General features: G+C 41.0%; 2 protein-coding genes and 1 long non-coding RNA gene across 3 annotated transcripts; 1 reads left to right on the forward strand and 2 right to left on the reverse strand.

Annotated features, from left to right (window-relative positions):
* Window positions 1–8,512: 8,512 nt before the first annotated feature.
* LOC134671667 (uncharacterized) lies at window positions 8,513–9,119 on the forward strand. The gene is made up of 2 exons (XR_010099247.1): window positions 8,513–8,885; window positions 8,935–9,119. It is a non-coding gene; the product is annotated as an uncharacterized LOC134671667 (long non-coding RNA).
* Window positions 9,120–9,254: 135 nt separating this feature from the next.
* Window positions 9,255–14,798, reverse strand: LOC134671815 (uncharacterized). Its single transcript, XM_063529640.1, has 2 exons — window positions 14,403–14,798; window positions 9,255–14,333 (listed from the first exon to the last, which is right to left on the reverse strand). The coding sequence occupies exons 1-2, from the start codon at window positions 14,686–14,688 to the stop codon at window positions 9,373–9,375; spliced, it is 5,247 nt and encodes a 1,748-aa protein (XP_063385710.1). The 5' UTR covers window positions 14,689–14,798; the 3' UTR covers window positions 9,255–9,372.
* Window positions 14,799–15,782: 984 nt separating this feature from the next.
* Window positions 15,783–17,198, reverse strand: LOC134672309 (keratin-associated protein 19-2-like). The gene is made up of 2 exons (XM_063530205.1): window positions 16,925–17,198; window positions 15,783–16,050 (listed from the first exon to the last, which is right to left on the reverse strand). Exons 1-2 carry the CDS (start codon window positions 16,931–16,933, stop codon window positions 15,802–15,804), a joined length of 258 nt encoding a protein of 85 aa, XP_063386275.1. The 5' UTR covers window positions 16,934–17,198; the 3' UTR covers window positions 15,783–15,801.
* Window positions 17,199–22,008: the final 4,810 nt, after the last annotated feature.

The raw sequence follows: 22,008 nt of genomic DNA on the forward strand, positions 1-22,008 counted from the left end.
ATCGGCCCTTACTCCGGGCCATTTTCTCACAACGGAGCCCTTATCTGTCGTGCCCGAGGAAGACCTATCAGACGTTCGGGTTAGCCCTCTCCAACGCTGGAAGCTGCTTCAGAAGATGCACCAGGACTTCTGGAACAAATGGTCCAAGGAGTATATGCATACCCTCCACCAGCGGATGAAGTGGCACGATAGGCAACCCAACGTCCAAATTGGTGCACTAGTGCTCGTTGTGAATGAGCAGACGAGCCCAATGAAGTGGCCCCTGGGTCGCATCATCGACACACACCCCGGATCCGACGGGATCTGTCGTGTGGTCACTGTGCGCACGGCCATAGGGTTGTACAAACGGCCTGTGGTCAAACTGTGCCCACTGCCTGCATAGTCGCTTTAGAGCGCTACCTTTGTGTTGTCCATTTTTAGTGTTCCGTACAAAACTTTGTTTACGGAACACTTATGGGATCACTTCGGTCTTGCAAATCAGTTAAATACGTTTTTCTCAGAGACCGTTTGACATAGATACCTAAAATTTGGAACAGTTATAGCAATTACCACCACTCATATTGTAAATAAGTCAAAACTGCTTATTTCGTATTAAAGGGGGAAATTTAGGGGGTTGAGAGGGGTAGGCTGAAACTTTTTTCATTTGTAAGAATCGTGTGGGGTACCATTAGAAAGCTTGTAAAAAATTGAGTCGATGGACTGATTTTGACTTCATTTTAGACTGCAATAGTTTGGTCAAAAAATGCATTTAAAGTTGCAAGTTTTCATACAAAAATTTTCACCTCTGTCCTGGCGATTTTCGCGAAAACTATAGCTAACAGGCAGCTGACCAGTCAATACCCAACTTAAAGAAGCATGGAGACGGCGGGAAAATTATCAGCTTAACTTTATCTTTATTAGTTTTTCAACTGCAGCTTGACCTTTGGTTGCTTAGGGCTAGCTAACTGATGCTTACACTGGTCAATTCATATTAGGCATTAGCGAGAAACATCCTTAGTTAAAACTTTGACATTGAAATTTATGACTTATGTCTTTGACACAAAGTTTAATTCTGCTTGCTTATTTTTGTGGGATATTTAATTTTATCTCAATAGCCTACTATAAATATGAGAGAGATCTACAAAATACGACCTTATTATATTACAAATAAGTTTAAATTTCGAACGGGCTTTCCAACCAATGGACTATAGGCATCTCACAAATCTGAAAAATTCAAATTAAGAATTCCGTTCTTGACTGTCGTTGTGTTTTTTTTTCACAATAGGACACATAGAGTTAGTAAGGCGTATAGAGATAATAAAGTCATTTAATCTTCGAGCAACACCGGCTTCCGACACGTCGGAAGGGAGGGGCCCAAGCGATATCTCACCGTACAAATCATTCTGCCATTTTTCGCGGGGGGAAGGTGCACACAGTCGCACTTCTCACACACTTACATACAAAATCCAATCAAAGGCCCTACCGCGAACCACGTTCAACGTGTTGCCTCTCTATGGCACTTGTAAATTCATACGTAAGTGTGACAGGGAGGCAACACGTCGAACGTGGTTTGCGGTAGGCCCTCTGTAATGACGACACAAATACATAGAAAATGACACACGTCAAAGACAAATCTTGCAAACCTCGATCTCTTTTTGTGTACGGACGAGTGACTAGGGTCACAACACGCACACTAACACATTTTCTTTGAAGTATGTCATTGTATTCTGAGAGATGAGAAGTCGGATTTGTCGCTCTACCGATCCGCAATTTGTACTGAGCGAGTAAAATCGATAAATCCAACAATTACTTGAGACTAAAATATAATAATTGTATTTAAATGTAATTAAACGTATGATATGTAAAAAAAAATATTACATGTGAAATGTAACACTTTCTTTTTGTAAATTTGATGTCCCCGACCTCTTTTTATAACAAAAAACCGAGCAAACAGGCATTTTTGTGCAGCAGTGTTCACGCGCGCGTCTGGACTCAGTCTAGTGAAAAATCCAAGTGCAACTAGTTTTATTACTCGCGCTAGATTTTATTGACGCGCTAATCTTGTACCTCGGCAGAGGGGAAATAGTGCGAATGCCGCCTCCCTTCCGTGTTGCTCGAAGCATTTAATATTTATGAACAGCTTTGGCCTCATGTATAGATTTTATTGAGAGTATCTGATTCGTCGAAACAATATACACGATATTCCTTTTCATTAAGTACCATTACATTTCTGTATTAATTCTATAATTATAATATCTATTCATTATATTCAGTAGGTACTTATACTTGGTCAAGCAAATCTTGTCAGTAGAAAAAGGCGCGAAATTCAATTTTCTATGGGACGATAACCCTTCGCGCCTACATTTTTCAAATTTGCCGCCTTTTTCTACTGACAAGATCTGCTTGACGCAGTATATGTATATTTTTGAACGGATCGGTGAGCAACAAGATTCAGGGCTATAACCGCGAAAATAGAAGTTCGCAAATTGCGAGCATTTTTCTCTGTCACTCTAATTACGCCTTCATTGGAGTAAAAGAGAAAGATCCCCGCAAATTGCGAATTTCGGTTTTCGCGGTAGCCCCTCCGTCCTGTTACGAGTAAATAATTTTGGAAGACATTAATAGTATATGACAGTTAAATATCACAGTTTTTAGAAACAAAGGTAAAATTGACGAAATATTTAAAGTAAGCCGATCTTGTTTTTTAGCAGTTCTAAATAATATTAAAGTCTATATATATGGCATAGAACTAGAAATAAAATCAAATTAAAAAAAATAATGAGTTCTAAATTCAAATTGAAGGAGTATACATTTAAGTTATTATAGGCCAAGCACGCACCACGATTTTAATTTTTGCGACACGATTTTAGAATCGCGCTGTAATATATCGCAGAAAATTCACTGCGCGCACTGCGATGAAAAAGTCGACGATTTGTTCATTCTCAACATGGATTTCGTACCAGTCGCTTGTCATGTAACGTGTCTTTAATATGCGATTGCTGTATGACTTTGAGCATTTATAACACAAAGGTGATCCCCGTCTATTTCCATAATTACTTAAATGGTCAACATCTAGCGTCTCATTTTGAGACTCCATTGGAGATGCAGGTGCTGGGATGTTGGGGTTTGGAGAGCGAAATGCCGACTGAGGTCCGGCCGGGGTGCGATTTTATTATCATAGTGCGCGCGGGGCCATACAACTCCGCATGCTGCAATTCACTTTGCGACAATCGCGGAAAAATGTGACAAAACACAATTTTAAAATCTCTGCGATTTTTTTGTCGCATATGCGCGCACTAACATATAAACACATACGTTGCATTTCTGCGACAAAATTATCGCAGGACAAAAAATCGTGGTGCGCGCTTGGCCTTACTCTAATAAGTTATTATAATACATCAAGCATTCGCGAGATGCTCGACTTCGGTATTCAAACACAAAGCAATAGTACAAGAATCTAACTAAATGCAAAGGCCGAAGGAGCGATTCGAAGATCCGAAGCGTAGCCGACAGACGCGCGCCTCTCGTAACTTTTCCAAGTATTTTTAAGTACAAGTGTCTAAGTCGCAAGATCCAAAGGCTGAAGTCGCATTGGGCCGAAAGCCCGAAGCATCCAGGAGGTCAGTTCTAAACACAGGTAATTAATACAAGTGTCTAAATGCGACGGCCGGAGGCCATCAAGCTCCGCGTAGGGCCGAAGGCCCGAAGCCTGCAAGATGTCTGTGGTTAAACACAGAACTGACAGCCTGGACGCTTCGGGCCTTCGGCCCTACGCGGAGCTCGGCCTTCGGCTTTCGCATTTAGACACTTGTACTATTGTTCTGTGTTAAAGCACTGACATCCTGGACGCTTCGGGCCTTCGGGCTACACGGAGGTCGGCCTTTGGCCTTCACATTTAGACACTTGTACTATTGCTCTATGCTAAAGCGATGACATTTTGCTAAAGCTCGGCCTTCGGCCTTCGCACTTAGACACTTTGTACTATTGTTCTGTGTGTGTAGTTGAATACGGTATCCTAAAAACAGGCAAACAACCTCTGTAAAATGTAACGATGCGAGCGGTACGGCTACCATCAGTTTGGCATTGACATAAACGCTACCGTGGGCGTGAACGTAATTTACTTTCTATGCATCTCGCTCGTACTGACATTGACATATTAGTGCGAAAGATATATACCTATAGGAAGTACGTTAATTACGTTCACGATATCGTTTATGTCAATGCCAAACTGATTGTAGCCGTACGGAACACTAAATGCCTCGAGCTATCTCGGGCTTGGCCTAATTATTTCGTTTTAGACTTAATATTATCGTACTTACCTTACTTTATTGTTTCTTTTTCGCTTAGTCAAAATACAATGCATTTTGGTGGGCGGAATGTTCAGCTTTGGCTTTGTATTTTTAGGAATATTTTTTTGTAAATACTGTGGCAACATCAAAGTCACGGTTCGAATTAAAATCTTGCTCTGTCATGAGCTGTCAGAGCCAGTATGTCATAGAACTACTACCAGTGCACACCGCCTCTCGCTATTCTCGTTAATATTCTCGCAATTTTGTTAAAAGCACTACTGCCAATCTCTAGACTATTTAAAATCAGTGCTGTGTAGCCGAAGGACGCCGTGCCCATCTGTGCAGTGGAAAAACCTAGGTCTAAGTTGGCCGACTGAAGGTAACGGTTCTGAGCTTACCTCTAGCTTGCGACAAGGGCAGCCCGGACCACCACCAGCAGTCCACAACAGAGACCAACGGTTCAACCCACAACCACCGGATTGCAAAGGTAACTTCGTCTCACACTATTTCGCACTTAAATTTAATTTCATAAGTTAATTTGGCATACAACAACTTTCTTGCTCAACCGGCCCTAAAGTATTCCCCTATCGTCCCATTTTTTACAGTCCACTCTTTCGCCAGTGAACACATGACGAAGAAGAAACAATCGCATGCGTTTAGTGCAATATTCCTCAATGGTAAATTCAGTAGATCAGATTGGTATGTTGACAGCGGTGCAAGTTTTCACCTTTCACCAAACGAAAATTGGTTGATTGACAGTTCGGATCAGCATGAGGTTAAAGAAATTGTGGTCGCAAATGAAACAAAGATGCCCGTGAAATGTTGTGGAGACATCCAGATTACAACATTGGTTGAAAATACAGAGTATACTATTCCAGTCAAGGGTGTATTGTGCGTACCAGGTCTTGTTACGAACTTGATTTCAGTAAGCGAATTGGTAAGCAAGGGAAACACAGTATGTTTTGCTAAAAATAAAAAATGCTACATTCACAATCAAGCGGATGAAGTAGTGGCAGTTGCCGACCTTGTCGACGGAGTATACAAATTGAATGTGAAGTATTCTCACTGTTTGTTGTCGACAACAGGGGCTGTGTGGCATAGGCGTTTTGGACACCTGAACAGCAGTGACCTCAACAAGATGCGTGATGGAGCTGTCACAGGTATGTCATACACAGATAAGTCCCAGATATGTAAAGAGAATTGCATAGTTTGCTGTGAAGGAAAGCAGATGAGGCTGCCGTTCAACCATGTTGGGAACAGATGTAGCGGCTTGCTTGACATGATTCACGGAGACCTATGCGGCCCAATTGAAGTAAAATCCATTGGAGGTTCGAAGTACTTCATGTTATTAGTTGATGACTTTAGCAGGATGGTCCATGTCTACTTCCTGAAGACTAAGGATGAAGCATTTAAGTCATTTAAAGAGTTTAAAGCCATGGTAGAGAACCAGACTGGCAGAAAGATTCGCATTTTTAGGACAGATAACGGGATGGAATTTTGTGGGAAGGAGTTTGAACAGTATCTGAAAAACGCAGGAATCATCCACCACAAAACGAATCCATACAGTCCAAATCAGAATGGACTTTGCGAGCGCATGAATCGTAGAATTGTCGAAAAAGCCAAGTGTATGCTGTATGACGCGGATCTATCCAAAGCATATTGGGCAGAAGCTGTGAACACAGCTGTTTATCTGCGGAACAGGTCAGTTGTGTCGGGTACAGATGACAAGACCCCTTATGAGCTATGGACTGGCAAGAAACCTGATGTGAGCCATCTGCGAATATTTGGGAGCAAAGTCATGGTACACGTGCCAAAGGAGAAGAGGCTTAAGTTCGACAAAAAGGCTACCCAGTGCATATTGGTGGGCTACCCAGACAATGTAAAAGGATATCGAGTCTACGATCCACAGACCAATCAGATAACAACGAGTAGAGACATTGTTGTGATTGAAGAAGGACTGAGAGGCGAGGTTCAGATTAACATTGATGATAACTCGTTAGACTCTGTTTTCAGAAAAGATGGAGAGTTCGAAGAGAATCCAAAAGCAGTGGGAGCGATGCCAGAAGCCACAAAAAGCACAGAGCCAGAATCTGAAAATTACAAAGAAGCTGAAATTCAGATTGTGTCTACGACAGCGCCAGAAAGGGCTGGTGCAGCAGTTGAAGACGAGAAGGTTGTTAAAGCAGCGCAGCCAACGGTCAGTGAAGCTACGTCATCTACGCGCGTGCGGAGGGCGCCTACCAGATACGGCTGGTGCACTACTGGTGAAAGTGTAAGCGACAATGATCCGAGTAGTGAGGTAAGCTTGAATGATGCACTTTATGGACCTGAGAGTTTGCAGTGGAAGCGAGCTATGGCAGAGGAACTGAAGGCTTTCGACGATAACAATGCTTGGGAGTTAGTGAATGCTCCAAATGATGGTGCTATAGTAAAATGTAAGTGGGTATTCAAAAAGAAACTGAACCCAGATAACAGCATTCGGTATAGAGCCAGACTAGTGGCTAAGGGCTTCACCCAAAGGCCAGGCATTGACTTCGAGGAAACCTTCTCTCCTGTTTTGCGCCATTCGACCTTAAGACTAATGTTTGCGTTAGCTGTCAAATTAGATCTAAGTACATGTCACTTAGATGTGACAACTGCATTTCTTAATGGCTATTTGTCTGAGAAAATATATATGCAAAAACCTGTAGGTTTAGAGTGTGACGATGATAGTAAGGTTTTAAAATTAACCAAAGCTATTTATGGATTAAAACAGTCATCCAGAGCTTGGTATGAAAGGGTTGATAATTCACTACAGTCAATTGGTTACAAAAAGTCTTTGTTGGAACCGTGCATGTTTACCAAAATTAATGAACATTCTAAAACCGTGATATTGTTGTACGTAGACGATTTTTTCATTTTTTCAGATAGTCAAAATGAAATGAACAGTTTGAAACACGAGTTGGCAACAAATTTCAAAATTAAGGATTTAGGATGTATTAAGCAGTGTTTAGGCATGCGAGTTAACCATGATCAGGACAATGGAGTTATTACCGTTGATCAAGAGAGTTATATAGAGCAGATTCTCGATAAATTTAATGTAGCCGAGTGTAAGACAGCAGCGACTCCTATTGAGCCCAAACTAAATGCAAGTAAAGGTGAAGTTTGCGACAAGACGTTGCCTTATCAGCAACTGATAGGTAGTATGATGTATTTAGCTGTTCTTACAAGGCCGGACATTGTATTTTCAATAAATTATTTAAGCCAGTTCAATACATGTTACACAGAAGAACATTGGGCTTATGCAAAACGAGTTCTTAAGTATTTAAAACTAACCAAAGACTTGCGTTTAAGATATTCGAAGGATGGCAATGTACATCTGCAAGCCTATGTAGATGCTGATTAGGCCAGCAATACCTTAGATCGTAAGTCATATACTGGATATTATTTTGAGCTTTCAGGATGTGCTATTTCATGGGAAACTCGAAAGCAAAGTACAGTTGCCTTATCCAGCACCGAAGCTGAATATATGGGTTTAGCTGATTGCTGCAAAGAAGCTCTTTATCTTAAACGTTTGCAATATGAGGTAACTCATGATGATTATACTATAATTGTCTTCAATGATAACCAGTCTGCTCAGAAGCTTGCAGCCAATCCCATATTTCACAAAAGGTCCAAACACATTGATGTGCGGTACCATTTCCTAAGAGAAAATATTGTCAAAAGTAATATTAAGTTACAATATCTGCAAACACAAGATATGCCCGCAGATATTCTAACAAAAGGCTTAGTGGCCAATAAACATTATAAATTTATACAGCTGTTGGGCTTGTCTACATGTTAAGTAGTGAAGTATGTATTAATTAACATTCCCATGTTTGAGAAATAGAAGTTTAATATAAGTTAGTTTGTTTTTGTTAAGTGGGAGTGTTGGAATGATAACAAAAAGGGTATATTAGATATTAGATTAGACCTCTATGTGTCTATGTATCTATATTGAATGTTGTCTAGTTTATAAAGAATAAAGACGTTAGTCGTAGCCCGTCATCCGTGTTTGATTCGTGTTATTTATTAATTTCATCTATATGCGTCATATTTCCATAGAAATTTGACATTTATGATGACATTTCCACACTTTATTAAGTTTATTATTAGCATGCATGTGTTGGCTTGATTAGACTCTAACAAAGCCAAAAACGTTTTTACTATTAGTAAAGGTTATGCGTCTTTGCTGTGGACATTATAGAATAAATAGGGTTTAAACATAGATGTAAGTAAATTGAGGTAGATATGGTACCAGGCGCACGGTCGTGAGCCATTAAATATAGGTTCCGGAACCTATATTTAGTTAGTCGTATGGGTGACGCCAACCTGTCAAGTTGTCAAAATCGTTGGATCAAATTTTAGTTTTGTCAACTATGAACGTGACACGTCTACATAAATAAAAGGTCATTGGGGTTAAAGCATAATTTTTTCGCTGGATCCTTATGGACATGTTAAAACTTTCTACCTAGGTACTTCTTAAAAGCAGCATGATGAGATTGATGAGAGACTTACGAGTAGTAAAATGTATCCAAATCGTTACCTTAATGTCCACGGCAAATATGCCCATTTTATGCCAATTGGTGATTTAATAATGTGTTAAAATTAATTATTAAATTAATATGCTTCTATGTTTGATAGGTAGGTATAAGAAAATAGCCGATTTACAAAATTATGTATTTAAATATGTTAAATTAACATCACTTTTATTTTAATCTTATTTATTTTATACAAAGCTCACAAAACATTTTATTCTACGTGAAAAAATATTATATTTAATTAATATATATTATTTACTTACATGTTGAAAGATTATTTTAAAATCCATTTTACCTGCCGTTTCATTTCAACTGAAAATAAAATTAGAACATCACTGTCCCGGAATCCAGGACAATTACTACTTCGATAGCTAATTTGGGAGAAAACGAAAAAGCTGGGCTTTCAGACATGAGCATTTAATGACAACTAGATCTAAAACAAAAGGTAAAACAAAATAGCATAAAAACATAGACAATGTATAAAAAGTATAAATAATATAAAACCTTATATCAGTCCTCGACATCATCCCCCCCGTGTAGCAAGGCTACACAACTTCTTCGTGCAGTCGAGCTAACTTTCTGGCGGGCCTCCTTAATAGGCCCCCTTTTGTGGCCACGTCAGCCACTCTGACAATCCCATCTCTGCCCGGGAACACTTCCACTATACGGCCTATAGGCCAAACACCTCTAGGCAGGTCGGGGTCAACTACGAGGACAACGTCGTCTATTTTTAAATTGTGATACTGCCTCCCGTTGTTTCTTCTCGGCTTTAGACTGGGCAAGTATTCTTTGAGCCACCTGGTCCAAAAGTGCTCGGACAGTCGTAGAACTTTTTGCCACTCCTTCCTCGATGAAAATACACCATCGTCTAAAACGGCCGGTAGCTGCTGCGGTGAAGAGGTACCTATCAAGAAATGGGATGGAGTCAGGCTTTCATACTCTCTGTTCTCAGTAACGTAGGTTAATGGCCGCGAGTTTACTAGCGCCTCTACCTCTAGGAGAAGAGTATGGAGTAGTTCCTCTCTGGGAGCCCTTTCTTTTAGAGTCACAAGGAGTGCTGTCTTAACTGTCTTTACAAGTCTCTCCCAACAACCACCCATGAATGGTGACGCCGGGGGAATGAAGCACCACTCTATGCGTTTGCTGGCAGCAAAGTCTTGCACGGCGTCGCTGTAAAATTCGCACAGTTGTCTGTTGGCTCCAACAAAGGAAGTCCCATTGTCCGAAAGTATCTTATTCGGGAGTCCTCGACGTGCAGCAAAACGACGTATGCTCATGATTGCGGAATCTGATGATAGGCTAGCAACAATTTCCAGGTGCACTGCTCGTGTCGTCATGCAGGTAAAGAGGGCTATCCATCGTTTCTCTCGTCGACGGCCGATTGACACTTCGACGGGGCCAAAATAATCTAGCCCGGTGTTTGTGAACGGGCGTTTGTGGTGTTCCAGGCGCACATCTGGTATGTCGCCGGTTGGTGGGATGTGGGGCGTTGCTTTACGCTTTATACAGTAGGCACATTTTCGGGCAACCATGCGCACTTCGCTACGGCATCGCAGTATCCAAAATCTTTGTTTAAGTTCGTTAATCACCAGCTCGTTGAAGGCGTGTGCGGCTTCGACATGGTAGTGCCGTATGAGTAGACGAACAGCTGGGTGACGGCCATCAAGAATAATAGGTGATGTAGTGGCGTAGTCAACGTTCTTCATGCGCTTTATACGACTGTCCAGTCTGAGAAGGCCATCTTCATCAATAATCGGGCAGAGAGGATTCAATTTGCTCGACTTGGGCAAGGGCTTAGCTTCTCGAAGCAAGGCAAATTCTTCGCCGAACAAATCGGTCTGCGTCTGTCGAAGAATGGCAATTTCGGCCTTCTGCATCTCTACGGCGGACAGTGGCGGAAGCTTAGAAGAAGGGTTAGTTTTGTTTTTAGAATTTGGATTGTCATGTGCCAAAAGGGAACGAAACTTATTGATGCACTGAAATATACGTGCAGTTGTACGAACCAGGCGTAACCATTCACTAAAACGTGAGGGATCTGGCACAACCGATGAAGGCTTGTCCAGATTGATTAGTCCTACATGCGTCTTAGAGGGTTTTAACTCTTCCAAGACGGATGTAGTTTCAGGTGTCGATGGTTCTTTGGGCCATTCGCTGAACGGCAGTAATAAGAAATCCGGTCCAGAGAACCACCGCGATAAATCGATGTCACGATCTTTTAATCTAGTCGCGTCATCCGCTACATTCAAACCACCTGGTACGAATTTCCAGTTGGTAACTTTGGTGATTTCGGTGATTTCGCCCACACGGTTCGCGACAAATGGTTTGAATGTCCTTGCATCACTACGGATCCAACTGAGTACTGTGGTCGAATCAGACCAAAAGTAGATTTCATCAGGTTTTATTTCGTGACCGATGCATATCGTATTGGCGAATCGGGAGGCTATCAGGCTAGCTTGGAGTTCAAGTCGTGGTATAGACGTAGGTTTCAAAGGACTCAGTCGGGCCTTTCCTCCAATGAGAGACAGCTTTACGGAACCGCTCGTTAATGTAAAGCGCCAATATGCGACGCACGCGTATGCCTCCTCGCTGGCGTCTGCAAATATATGGAGCTGTCTATCACGAATGATATCATCTGGAAACCCACATCTGTACCAACGCGGAATTTTGACGCATGTAATCGTAGCAAGTTGTTGAGACCAAGCTCGCCACTTTTGAACGGCATGTGATTGCAGCTCAGTGTCCCAATCAATACCAGTTCGCCATGTCTGCTGGAATAAAATACGACCTTGAATAACCAGAGGAGTCAAGAGACCGAGGGGGTCGTACACGCACATCAGGTAAGACAATACCTTTCGTTTTGTTAATTTGTCTTGGTCTGGTATGGGAGAACCAGTACGAAAACTAAAGGTATCGCTCTTTGGATGCCATATAAGTCCTAAAGTCCTAACAAAAGCTTCAGGCCCTACATGTATATCTTCAACTATAGGAGCTCGTAAGTCTTCTGGTACGGCTGCAAGTGCAGCGGGTACGTTAGAGACCCAACCACGCATCTCCATGCCTGCCGCTTTGTGAACCGTTACTATGTCAGCTGCAAGTTGCGCAGCTTCTTGGACACTGTCAAGACTTCCTAAATAATCATCCATGTAATGATCACGAACGATGGCCTTTGCGGCGGCCGGGTAAGACCGTTGCAATTCCTGAGCGTTACGATTTTTTATGTATAGAGCAGTACAGGGGCTGCACACAGCACCGAAGATAACGGAAGTCATTCTGTATTCTTTTAATTCACAGTGAGGGTCATTCCTCCAAAGAAAACGTAAAGCGTCACGATCTTCCTGCCTAATCCTAATTTGTGGAAACATTTCTTTCACGTCAGCTGTCATCGCAACATGACCTTCACGAAAACGGAACAATATGTGTAGCAGTGACTGCAGGAGATCAGGCCCCGGGAGCAGGAGTGAATTCAAACTGACTCCCGAAGTCTTTGCGGCTGCGTCATGGACTACGCGCAGTTTTCGTTTTTGAGGGTGGATTACAGGAAAATGGGGTAAATACCAACGTAAACCTTTGTGTGTAACGCTTGTGTTTATTTTATCATGGTATGTTTCCTTTGGACACTCTTCAGTATAACCTTTTGACATCATGTTATCGATAAAGGCACAATAATCTTTTTTGAGGTTAGACTCTCGAGCCATTCGCCTTTCCAAACCGTGGAACCTCGAAAGCGCTTGAGGATAACTGTCAGGTGTGTTTGGAATGTCATTACGCCATAATAGACCTACTTCGAACCTACCTGATGGCAAACGTTTGGCCGTGGATTCTAGAACCCCTAAAGCGTGTTTATCTTCGGTAGAGTACACATTTTCAGACTTAGAAATACCTACGGCATCAAGGCGAAAATAATCTTTCACAAGTTCATCCATGGTGGTGTCACTAGCACTATTGTTGCTTGAAATGTGATTTACAAAATAGACGGGTTTAGACCAAATGTTGGATTTGCCGTGTAACACCCAACCTAAAGCTGTACGTGTGGCAATTGGATCGGTTTGGGCACCTTCCCTAAGCTCACGGCAGATAGTGAGATACCAATGTTCTGCACCAAGCAAGACTTTAGGTGTAGCTTCCGATATTGAAAGAACGTCCGCTAAATCAGCCAAGTGTGAATATTTCGTAATGTCGCTTTGGTTGACAGTTTGTGTGAACAGTGACAGTGAGTTTACGGCCTTAGCGTTGTTAACCGTGAACGTTTCAGAACATTGTTTACCTTTTATAGAAAAGCTAACATGTTGGATGGGTCTGTGTACTGACATTCCACAGGCTCCGTCGACTTTGATTGACTGCATGGGGCCAGTCGCTCCAATGTGGCGTGCCACCTCCCAGTCGATCATAGTTGACATGGAACCATCATCAAGTAACGCATATGTGTCATATTTCCCATGAGGTCCAATTACTTCAACCGGAATGACTCTTAAAAACACTTGAGATTCTGGACTTGACATTTCATCGTTTGAGTGTGATCCAGTGACGTTAGAAATTGTAACAGTTTTATTTATGTTTTTGTGTTCAATAACATCGCAGGAGGAAGACGGAGACTCTCTGGCAGCATTGACTACGTGAGGCGTCGTTGCTGAATGTAGCAATGGGTGATGAAAACGTTCGCACCCGTCGACACCACATCGATCGATCCTGCATGACTTCCACCGATGTGATTTAGATACCAGACACTTAGAACATATCTTTGCTTCACGCAACCAAATCCATTTGTCATCTAAAGATAGTGACTTAAAATCCTCACACTCCGTAAGTTTATGTTTATTGTTACAGTAACGACATAGTTCATTGTTGGTGTTACGCACAGATGTCACATGAATGTTTTCACTTCGTGTAGGTTTGTGTGAAAAATTATTGTTGCCGACTGTACCATGTCGCCTACCTGACTCTGAAATAATGGCACCATTTCGCCTACCTAAACCTGAAGTAAAGGTGCCGGTTTGCCTACCTAACTCTGGCATAAATGTGCCAGACCGCCTACCTAAATCAGGCATAACAGTGCCAGGTCGTCGGGCGTAATCAAGTACTAAACCGTAACGATTGTGTTTTATAGCCTCAATATCAAGAAACTCAGACAATAATTGAATTTTAGGCACAGATCGGTCACTTTTGTACGCAAATTCTTTCCACTGACTGTACAATATCGGTGTCAGTTTGGATAACACACTATGAAACAACTCTACTGAATAAATATGCTCTATCTGATCTAAGTTTCTAATTACTGCTATACAATTGCGCAATCTACAAGCAAAGTTGGTAAGATCTTTTTGATCAAAGCTTAGCTTTGGGAGATTCCGCACGAGAGTAATCTCGTGTAGCACGATCATTTCAGGGAGCGCGAACGTCTGCTCCAGCACGTCGAGCACCTGCTCGGGCCGCTCCGCCGTGTACAGCAGCGACGACACGCTCTCCAGGGCCGCGCCGCGCAGCGCGCCGCTCAAACGCACAAGATTCTCTGTAGGCGTAAACAAATGTTGAGTATCGCGGTAAATGCGCTTAAACATTAACCATTCCGTGGTCTTACCGCTAAAAGGAGTAAGCTGTAGTTTATGTGAGCACCTTTGAGAATAAAAATAAGGCTCTGGCTGATTTGACGGCAACTGACATTGTTTGTTATTTGGGTTGTCAAGCAACGGCATTGATGTCAGTGCCTTATTATTATTGCTCGTAGAGGTTTGCAATAAGTTTGAATTGTCATTTATTGGTATTTGAAATGTCACGGGTTTTTTGTAGACATCGCGATGCATTTCATGATTTTCAGGATTATGATGTACCACTGAATTTTCATGATTGCGATGTGACGCAATCATATCATTTGTGTTATTAGTATTTTGACGTGTGGTATCTCGTTCTTGAGAGAAATATGGGTTGATAGGGTTGTTTACATTATTTTGTTGAATATAACTAGGTTCTAAACCTAACTTTCTCTCGCGAACGTGAACCGTAGTAGAGTCCGCGCCCGTAGGCGGGATATTTAATAGGGCCGCATCGGAGTTGTTGTCAGCGGGACGACGGCCGCTATGGCTGACGTCGCGGACCCACGATGCAGTACGTGAATAAGATTGACTGACCGTATGAGTGTTGGATCGTCCATCCACTTCTTGGGTTGCCAGTCTTGCCTCTATTTCGAGCTCTTCCACTTGCTTAGCTTGTTCGAAGAGCTTACGTTCGAAGTCAAGCCGCTGGCGTGCGACCTCCTGGTCGCGTTGTAGTTGCAGTAGCGCCTGCTCACGTTCAAATAGCTGCTGTTCACGCTCCAGGCTGCGACGCGCCAATTGGGCCTCCTCGTTCAACCTCAGTGCCTTTATTGTGGCTGATGAACGAGAAGACGACACACGCGACCTGTTACTAGGAGAAACAACATTAATCTGTTCAGCACTATTCACACGACACTGGCGAGGCGTCTCGGGGGCCTCGGGGCCTTTGGAGACGTAGGGTGCGGGCGTATCAGTGGTTCCGGTCGTAACGGTGTCCAACTTTGTGGGCTGACCGGACCCACCCGCAGCCGACGCTCCGGGCTCCTCGGGGCTTTTGAAAACGTGGGGTGCGGGCATAACAGTGGCACCGGCCGAAACGGTGTCCAATCTCGAGGACCGGCCGGCCCCACCCGCAGCCAACGCTCCTGAGTCCGAGCGCGTCTTGCCAGCACTTTTTGCTGGTGTGCTCAGCTGTTTCGTTTTAGAACGCGTGATCATGTTCCGAGAAGGACCAAAATGTCCCGGAATCCAGGACAATTACTACTTCGATAGCTAAAATGGGAGCAAACGAAAAAGCTGGGCTTTCAGACATGAGCATTTAATGACAACTAAGATCTAAAACAAAACGTAAAACAAAATAGCATAAAAACATAGACAATGTATAAAAAGTATAAATAATATAAAACCTTATATCAGTCCTCGACAATCACTAATATCGTAGTACTACTAGCGTCCGTATCCACCGAGTCCACCGAATCCCCCGTATCCACCGCCATAACCGCCTCCGTAGCGGTTCCAGCCATATCCTTGGTTACCGAACCCTCGTTGACCGTAGCCGCGTCCTCCCCAGCCCCCGTAACCGCCTCGACCGTAGTCACCGTAACCGCCGTAACCGCCTGGGCCTCCGTAACCACCCCCGAACTGGGCGGACACTACCGATAAGACAGCTAAGGCTGCAGCCAACAACAGAGCGATCTGAAAAAATATTAGCTAAATAGTTAATTTATTTTATAGTAAATATATTAAACCGGGTCATTCACGTTTATGAAGTCGATGATTGCTGCGGGCGCAGCATAGTTCCATTTTTATCGCCTGCCACTATGCCCGTCACTTGCGCACTTACAGTACTTACATACTTGTTAGAACATGACAAGCGATAAAAATGCGAGCGTGCTACCACGGCTAGACATGATTCGCTCCATAACGAGGAGAATAAGGAGAATGAGGAGTAGGAGGAAAAGGAGGAGTGTCTCAAGAAAGTTTTGTTATTAAAATTTATTTTAATGATAAAGGAGACAAGCTTACAGAACTTTTCTTTCTAGATAAATACCTCTACCTTCAAACGAGCAATTCTTGTTTATTTATATATTTCGGGGATCTCGGAAATAGCTCTAACGATTTCGATGAAATTTGCTATATGAGGATTTTCGGGAACGATAAATCGATCTAGCTAGGTGTTATCACTGGGAAAACGCGCATTTTTGAGTTTCTATGTTTTCCGAGCAAAGCTATAGTAATATGATCAATGATATAGTAGAGTCAACAACAGAGCTATGAATACAGGCAAAGTGTCAAAAATATGTATACAGTACCTACTTTATTGCCTGTACATTAAGGTCGTGTATACATATTTTTGGCACTTTGCCTGTATTCATAGCTCTGTTGTTGACTGTACCTATAAAGAACATTTGTTTGAATTTTGGTTTTGAATTTCCTGTATCTAACCACTGTATAACAATCACATATATAGATGATGATGGTGATGATGATGATAACAATTAGGTACTGCGAGGCACATTGTAAGCAAAATGTTGACTAAAATTTAACTATAGATTTAATTACAACTTACTTTAAACATTTTGAATGTGTTCACTTGATACACTAGTCGCTATACTGGAGGATCCCTGCTTAAAAACGATGATTCTGATGGGATTCCCATGAAGAATCGCAACAAATTTATCTTTGCAGCTCCCGAAGTTATGTTTCCTAATGTTTAGTTCAATTGTTGTCATTTCAGTAACTGTAGTTGGAACTTTGTTTGTTATTGACTCTCTAGTTTTAGTAAATGTAGCACATTGACAAAAACACCACGGATGCTCAAAGTTTACTTCAATGTTTAAGAGGGTATAGCTACTGTTGGAAAGTTGGACTGTATGTACACCCTTTAAAGAAAATACACTTATCTATTTAGTCTGTAACATAAACTGACATCTGTCAATGACAAAAAATTATACTGTCCTCTGTGTGACCTCTCTCTGTCTCAAGCCGTCCTCATGTAAGCACGTAGGTGTCTTGTAGTTAAAATATTATTAAAAAGTGAGTTCTCCAAATCCGTCTATAATTTAATATCCCATCAACCACTCCGCCGCGCTCTGCGAGGCACAATTTCCAATAGGTTATCGGCCCAGAGTAGCGTACGCCCTGCGCAAAATAGCGGTCAAGAAAGTGGTTGATTTGGCAGCATGGCGGATCGCGTTCCGAGCAGTTCCGGCCGACACAAAGAGGGCCGCGTGTCGCGATACTCGTGATAGCAACCATTTAAGAAGGTAACCTAAAAGTTTCTCGGTTACACTGTACAAAGGGGCTGTCAACGTCAACGTGCTTGCTTAACCTAACTTTGTATTTTTTTTTCAACGTGAACCATGAACTTTGGAAGCTTGGTTTCGAAGACGGATTGTTTATTCGCTTGCGAGTCTCACGCTGCTACTCTATTTGCTAAGACTGCACTTGCTATAGACCATTAGCTTGCCTGGTTTGCCTTGCATTGAGGGCACAGCTTTGAATTGATTGTTCTTTGGTCATAAGGATATAGAAGGATGCCAATGTGGCAGTGGGCGACCACATGACCTAGATATATAATACATTGACATGTAAGTTGCTGTAATGTAGCCTGGACTGGTGTGAATCTTCGAGAGGGATAATAGTGTGCCCTGCTCTGAACAAGTATCCATCTTCGAGAGGGACACTGGTGAGCCCCTTCTCCGGATAAGCACAAGTTGTCGGAAACATCAGCGCTGTTAAAGTGAAGAATTTACTAAAGTGAAGTGTCAGTGGTGGTGCGCTCATATATGACTTTCTTTTTCTTTTTGGTGGTGCTAGCTTTTGCATTTGTTGACGGTAGCTTAATTTTAACTAACTAATTTAGTAAGTTAGCTCTTTTATCCAAATTTCACATGGTACTTAGTAACGTTTTAATATTTAAAGTTTGGCATAGTTACCTTGTCTCTCGACAAATTTAAATTTAGTTTGTATTGTCAAACGTAAGTAAATTTTGTGAGAAGACTATCTGTGTAATGCTTTAGTCTTTACCTGTGTACTATTAAATGCCTTTTACTGAAACTTGTACTATGTATGTGCATTTTATTTTGGATAGGGTTAGGTGCTTCTTACGTTCCACAGGTGGTGAGTGACCAGGTTGTGGTGCAAAAGGTCTGCCGCCCCACAACTACAGATGTGTACACCCTATAAGGTATGGTGTCCAGTGTTATGTTTCACTCTCGGAAGAGGGGAAGCATACTCACTGATCGTATGTCCCTAAGGGGAAGCCGCTGGTGCTGGACTATTTGCCTGGAGTTTGTACAATTGGATGTGCGCAGTCCAATATTTGTAAGTTATTTTATGGAACAAGAACTTTACCACCCAAATAACTTGTTGGCGAAGATCTCTTAGAAAGTGCTACTAGCATTTTGAGGTATGTCAAAGTTTTTTTTTGTTGAGCTACTTACAATAAAGAGACGGTTTATTTTTAGAGACTAGAGAGCTATTTTATATGTATGGATGTTTTTGATTTGGTCATTTCATATATTTCAGGGATTTTTATTTAGTGATATTAATGTCTATAAGACACAGCTGATCGTTAAAGAAATGCCATATTAAATTTGTTTTTATTTTAAAGCTTGAAACATAATGTGATTTTTAATATAAACTTTTTGGCTTTGTCAGTTTTGATTGTCTTGGCTCCTATGTACCATTTACAAAGATTGGACCTAAATTAATATTTTACCGTTTGGAAAAATAATTTGTCCCAATATCAGTTATAATGTGCTTTTGGATATTTAGACTTAAAGCTGATAACCATTAGAGTTTTTTTTAATTGCTTTTATTTTTTAGATTGCTAATTAATATTTTTGGGCATGTTGGTTTTGAGGCTTAAGTTACTTTTTGCATTTATTTTTTTTGAAGTCTTTCTGCCTATGACCATGTGGCCCATATAAATATTGAGAAAGCTTTGTCTAATTAAAATATTGAGCCTGTCACTTTCATGTTGGTTGCTTTATGCTTTGTCTTTTTGATGACAGTAAGCTAAATAATCATTACGCCAAGTCAAATTTATTTATGTAAGTTTGTTGGCTATCTATGGCATTCTACACGATTTTAGTAATCTAGTCCCTGTCCCTTGCAAAAATGATATATGTTTTTATTTTATTTTATTTAATGATAATTTGACCAAAACTTTGATATATTAATCCATACTTGTGTTGTCCATCCTATGACTTGTTTTATTGAACAGTCAGAAGGTAATTTTAAATTTTAATGAGTTGTGACATTGATATTTTAAATTAATTTATTATTTTTATTTTTATTTATTATGACTTGAAAGGAGTCTGTAATAATTAATTATTAATAATATACATTATCAATGTTAACCCATTATAATTTTAATTAATGAAAGTAAATTATTAATTTTGATGCTGTTTTTTGAGCAAGAGCCTGAGTAGTTGCACAGTGATTGCTATAACTCTAGGTCAGTACCACTGTTGAATATTAGTAAACGATGTAGGTATTGTTATTGTGCTCAAGTGGTTATCATCATCTCATAAGGTTAAGTACCTATGCTCTAGTAATAACCTAAGTCTAACGGCGAATGCTGTGATTTGGTTCTTACCTGATTAAATTTATATGCTGTAGTCGGAGAATGAGTCTAACAGTGCCAGCTGTGACTCTTTGTCATCATCATCATACTCGAAAGCATGTAAAGTTCGAGGGGAAGGATGAAGTGCTCGACTCAAAGCTTGTGTCTCGCAGCTTGTGTTGCGAACGTTACATGCGTAGTGTACAGCACCATGGTACAGGTAAGCAGAGCTCAAGGAAATTATGAAATTCCACAGTATCCAGTATATGTTATCTATCATGCAGACTCTAATCAATGTCATGCTTTTATTTTATCTTTCATGTCATGATTTTTCTGAGTGTATGTATATTTGTGTGAATTTTAAATATCTAACTAAGTACCTGTATAATTTAATTCCTCATTTTAAACAAATGGTATTAGTCATCATGATCTGTGATTCTGTAATATTTTATTATTTTATAAGGAAATTTTATGTTTTAGATAGATAGATAGATAGATAAATCATTTATTTGACAGCTGCAATGACACACAATATAATTTTAAACACATCATAACAGAAAGAAAAAACAATAATTATTACACTAACAAAGAAAATTGAGTTACAAAGAAAATAGCATAGAAATGAGTAGGTACAAAAGTAAAATTTTATAAAAGTAGGTAGGTACAAACTGTGTGCGTTGCAGCAGGACAAAAGGGTCACGGCTCAGTGGTACGCTTCGCTCTTTCGAGCAAAGCACTGATTTTCTGCCGGAACCCAGGTCACAACAAATATTATATTTATGGAGAAATATTTACGTACGTCGGAAACAATCGTACAGTGTAAGTGTGATATGTGCATGTCGTGTGATAATTTTTTGATAAAATACTTAGTTAGTAGGTAAAATCGACCCGTGTGTACTGTGTAAGTCTCCCAGTTGTGTGACACCAGCCTCACCATGTTATATCCTAAAATCTGCAACCAAATAGCCGAATGGAATCCCAGCGGTTTGTTTTTCAAGGAGAAGTTTTTTAAAGTGGTTTTTAAATGTTTTTTTGGATTTAAGTTGTCTTAAAGGCGGAGGGATATCATTCCAGCATTTGGTCGCGAGATAACGGAAACAACCGGTAAAGGCAATCGTCCTATGAGGGTGTACTTCTAAAATGCAACGTCGAGTAGATCTCGTGGCATGTCGGTTGTGAAAAGAAGAAATATTTATTTTAGAGAATAGATATTCGGGTGACTTGCAATTTATAACGCCAAAGAGAAGACAAGCAAGATGTAAATGTCTACGTGATGCCATATTCAGAGTCGAAGATTTGTTCAAAAACGGTGTGATATGGCTCCTTGGAGGAACTTTGTAGCAATATCGATAACACGCGTTTTGAACTCGTTGTATTAATCGACGAGTCTTTTGTTGCAGACGAGGCCCGTACACCAGATCGCCGTAGTTCAACTTAGACAATACGAGCGATTCGCATAATGTCAAGCGAACTTTTTCATCTAGAAGGTTTCTTACTTGATACAATACTTTCAATCTAAAGAAACATGATTTGGCTAGCTCCGCTATGTGCTTTTCAAACCTTAACTGGTTGTCTATTATTATACCCAGGTTTCTGGCCTCCTCTACTCGCTCTATTAATGAGCCTCTAATATTTAGTTGAGGGCTACCATCTAAGATTCGAGAAATTTGAGTTTTACTACCCAAAATCATAAACTTTGACTTAATAGGGTTTAGCAACAGACTGTTTTGTTCAGCCCAAGCGGAGATACTTTCGAGGTCTTCATTAATTTTATTAATTGAGTCAGGAAAGTCACAAGGACGGGCCGAGTAGTACATCTGAACATCATCCGCATACAAGTGATATTGACAATGCTCAATATTGTTAACGATGTCAGCGCTATATATAATAAACAGTAAGGGCCCGAGAATGGAGCCTTGTGGGACTCCGCGATTTAGGGGTCTAGAGTCAGACACCAACATAGTGCCATCGCTTTTAGCAATTTTAACTGACTGCATACGCCCAGCAAGGTAACTTCTAAACCACGAGAGTGACCCTAAATCTACACCGTAATAGATTAACTTAGATAGAAGCAAGTCAAT

The sequence above is a fragment of the Cydia fagiglandana genome, chromosome 16 (genome assembly GCF_963556715.1).
Source record: "Cydia fagiglandana chromosome 16, ilCydFagi1.1, whole genome shotgun sequence".
Taxonomy (NCBI): Eukaryota; Metazoa; Arthropoda; class Insecta; order Lepidoptera; family Tortricidae; genus Cydia; species Cydia fagiglandana.

Excerpts from the sequence above, each read along its gene's own strand:
- LOC134671815 (XM_063529640.1), bottom strand. The coding sequence starts at position 14,688 with ATGATTGCGTCACATCGCAATCATGAAAATTCAGTGGTACATCATAAT. Across the intron at positions 14,334-14,402 it reads ACAGCTTACTCCTTTTAGCG|AGAATCTTGTGCGTTTGAGC; the intron begins GTAAGACCACGG and ends TTACGCCTACAG.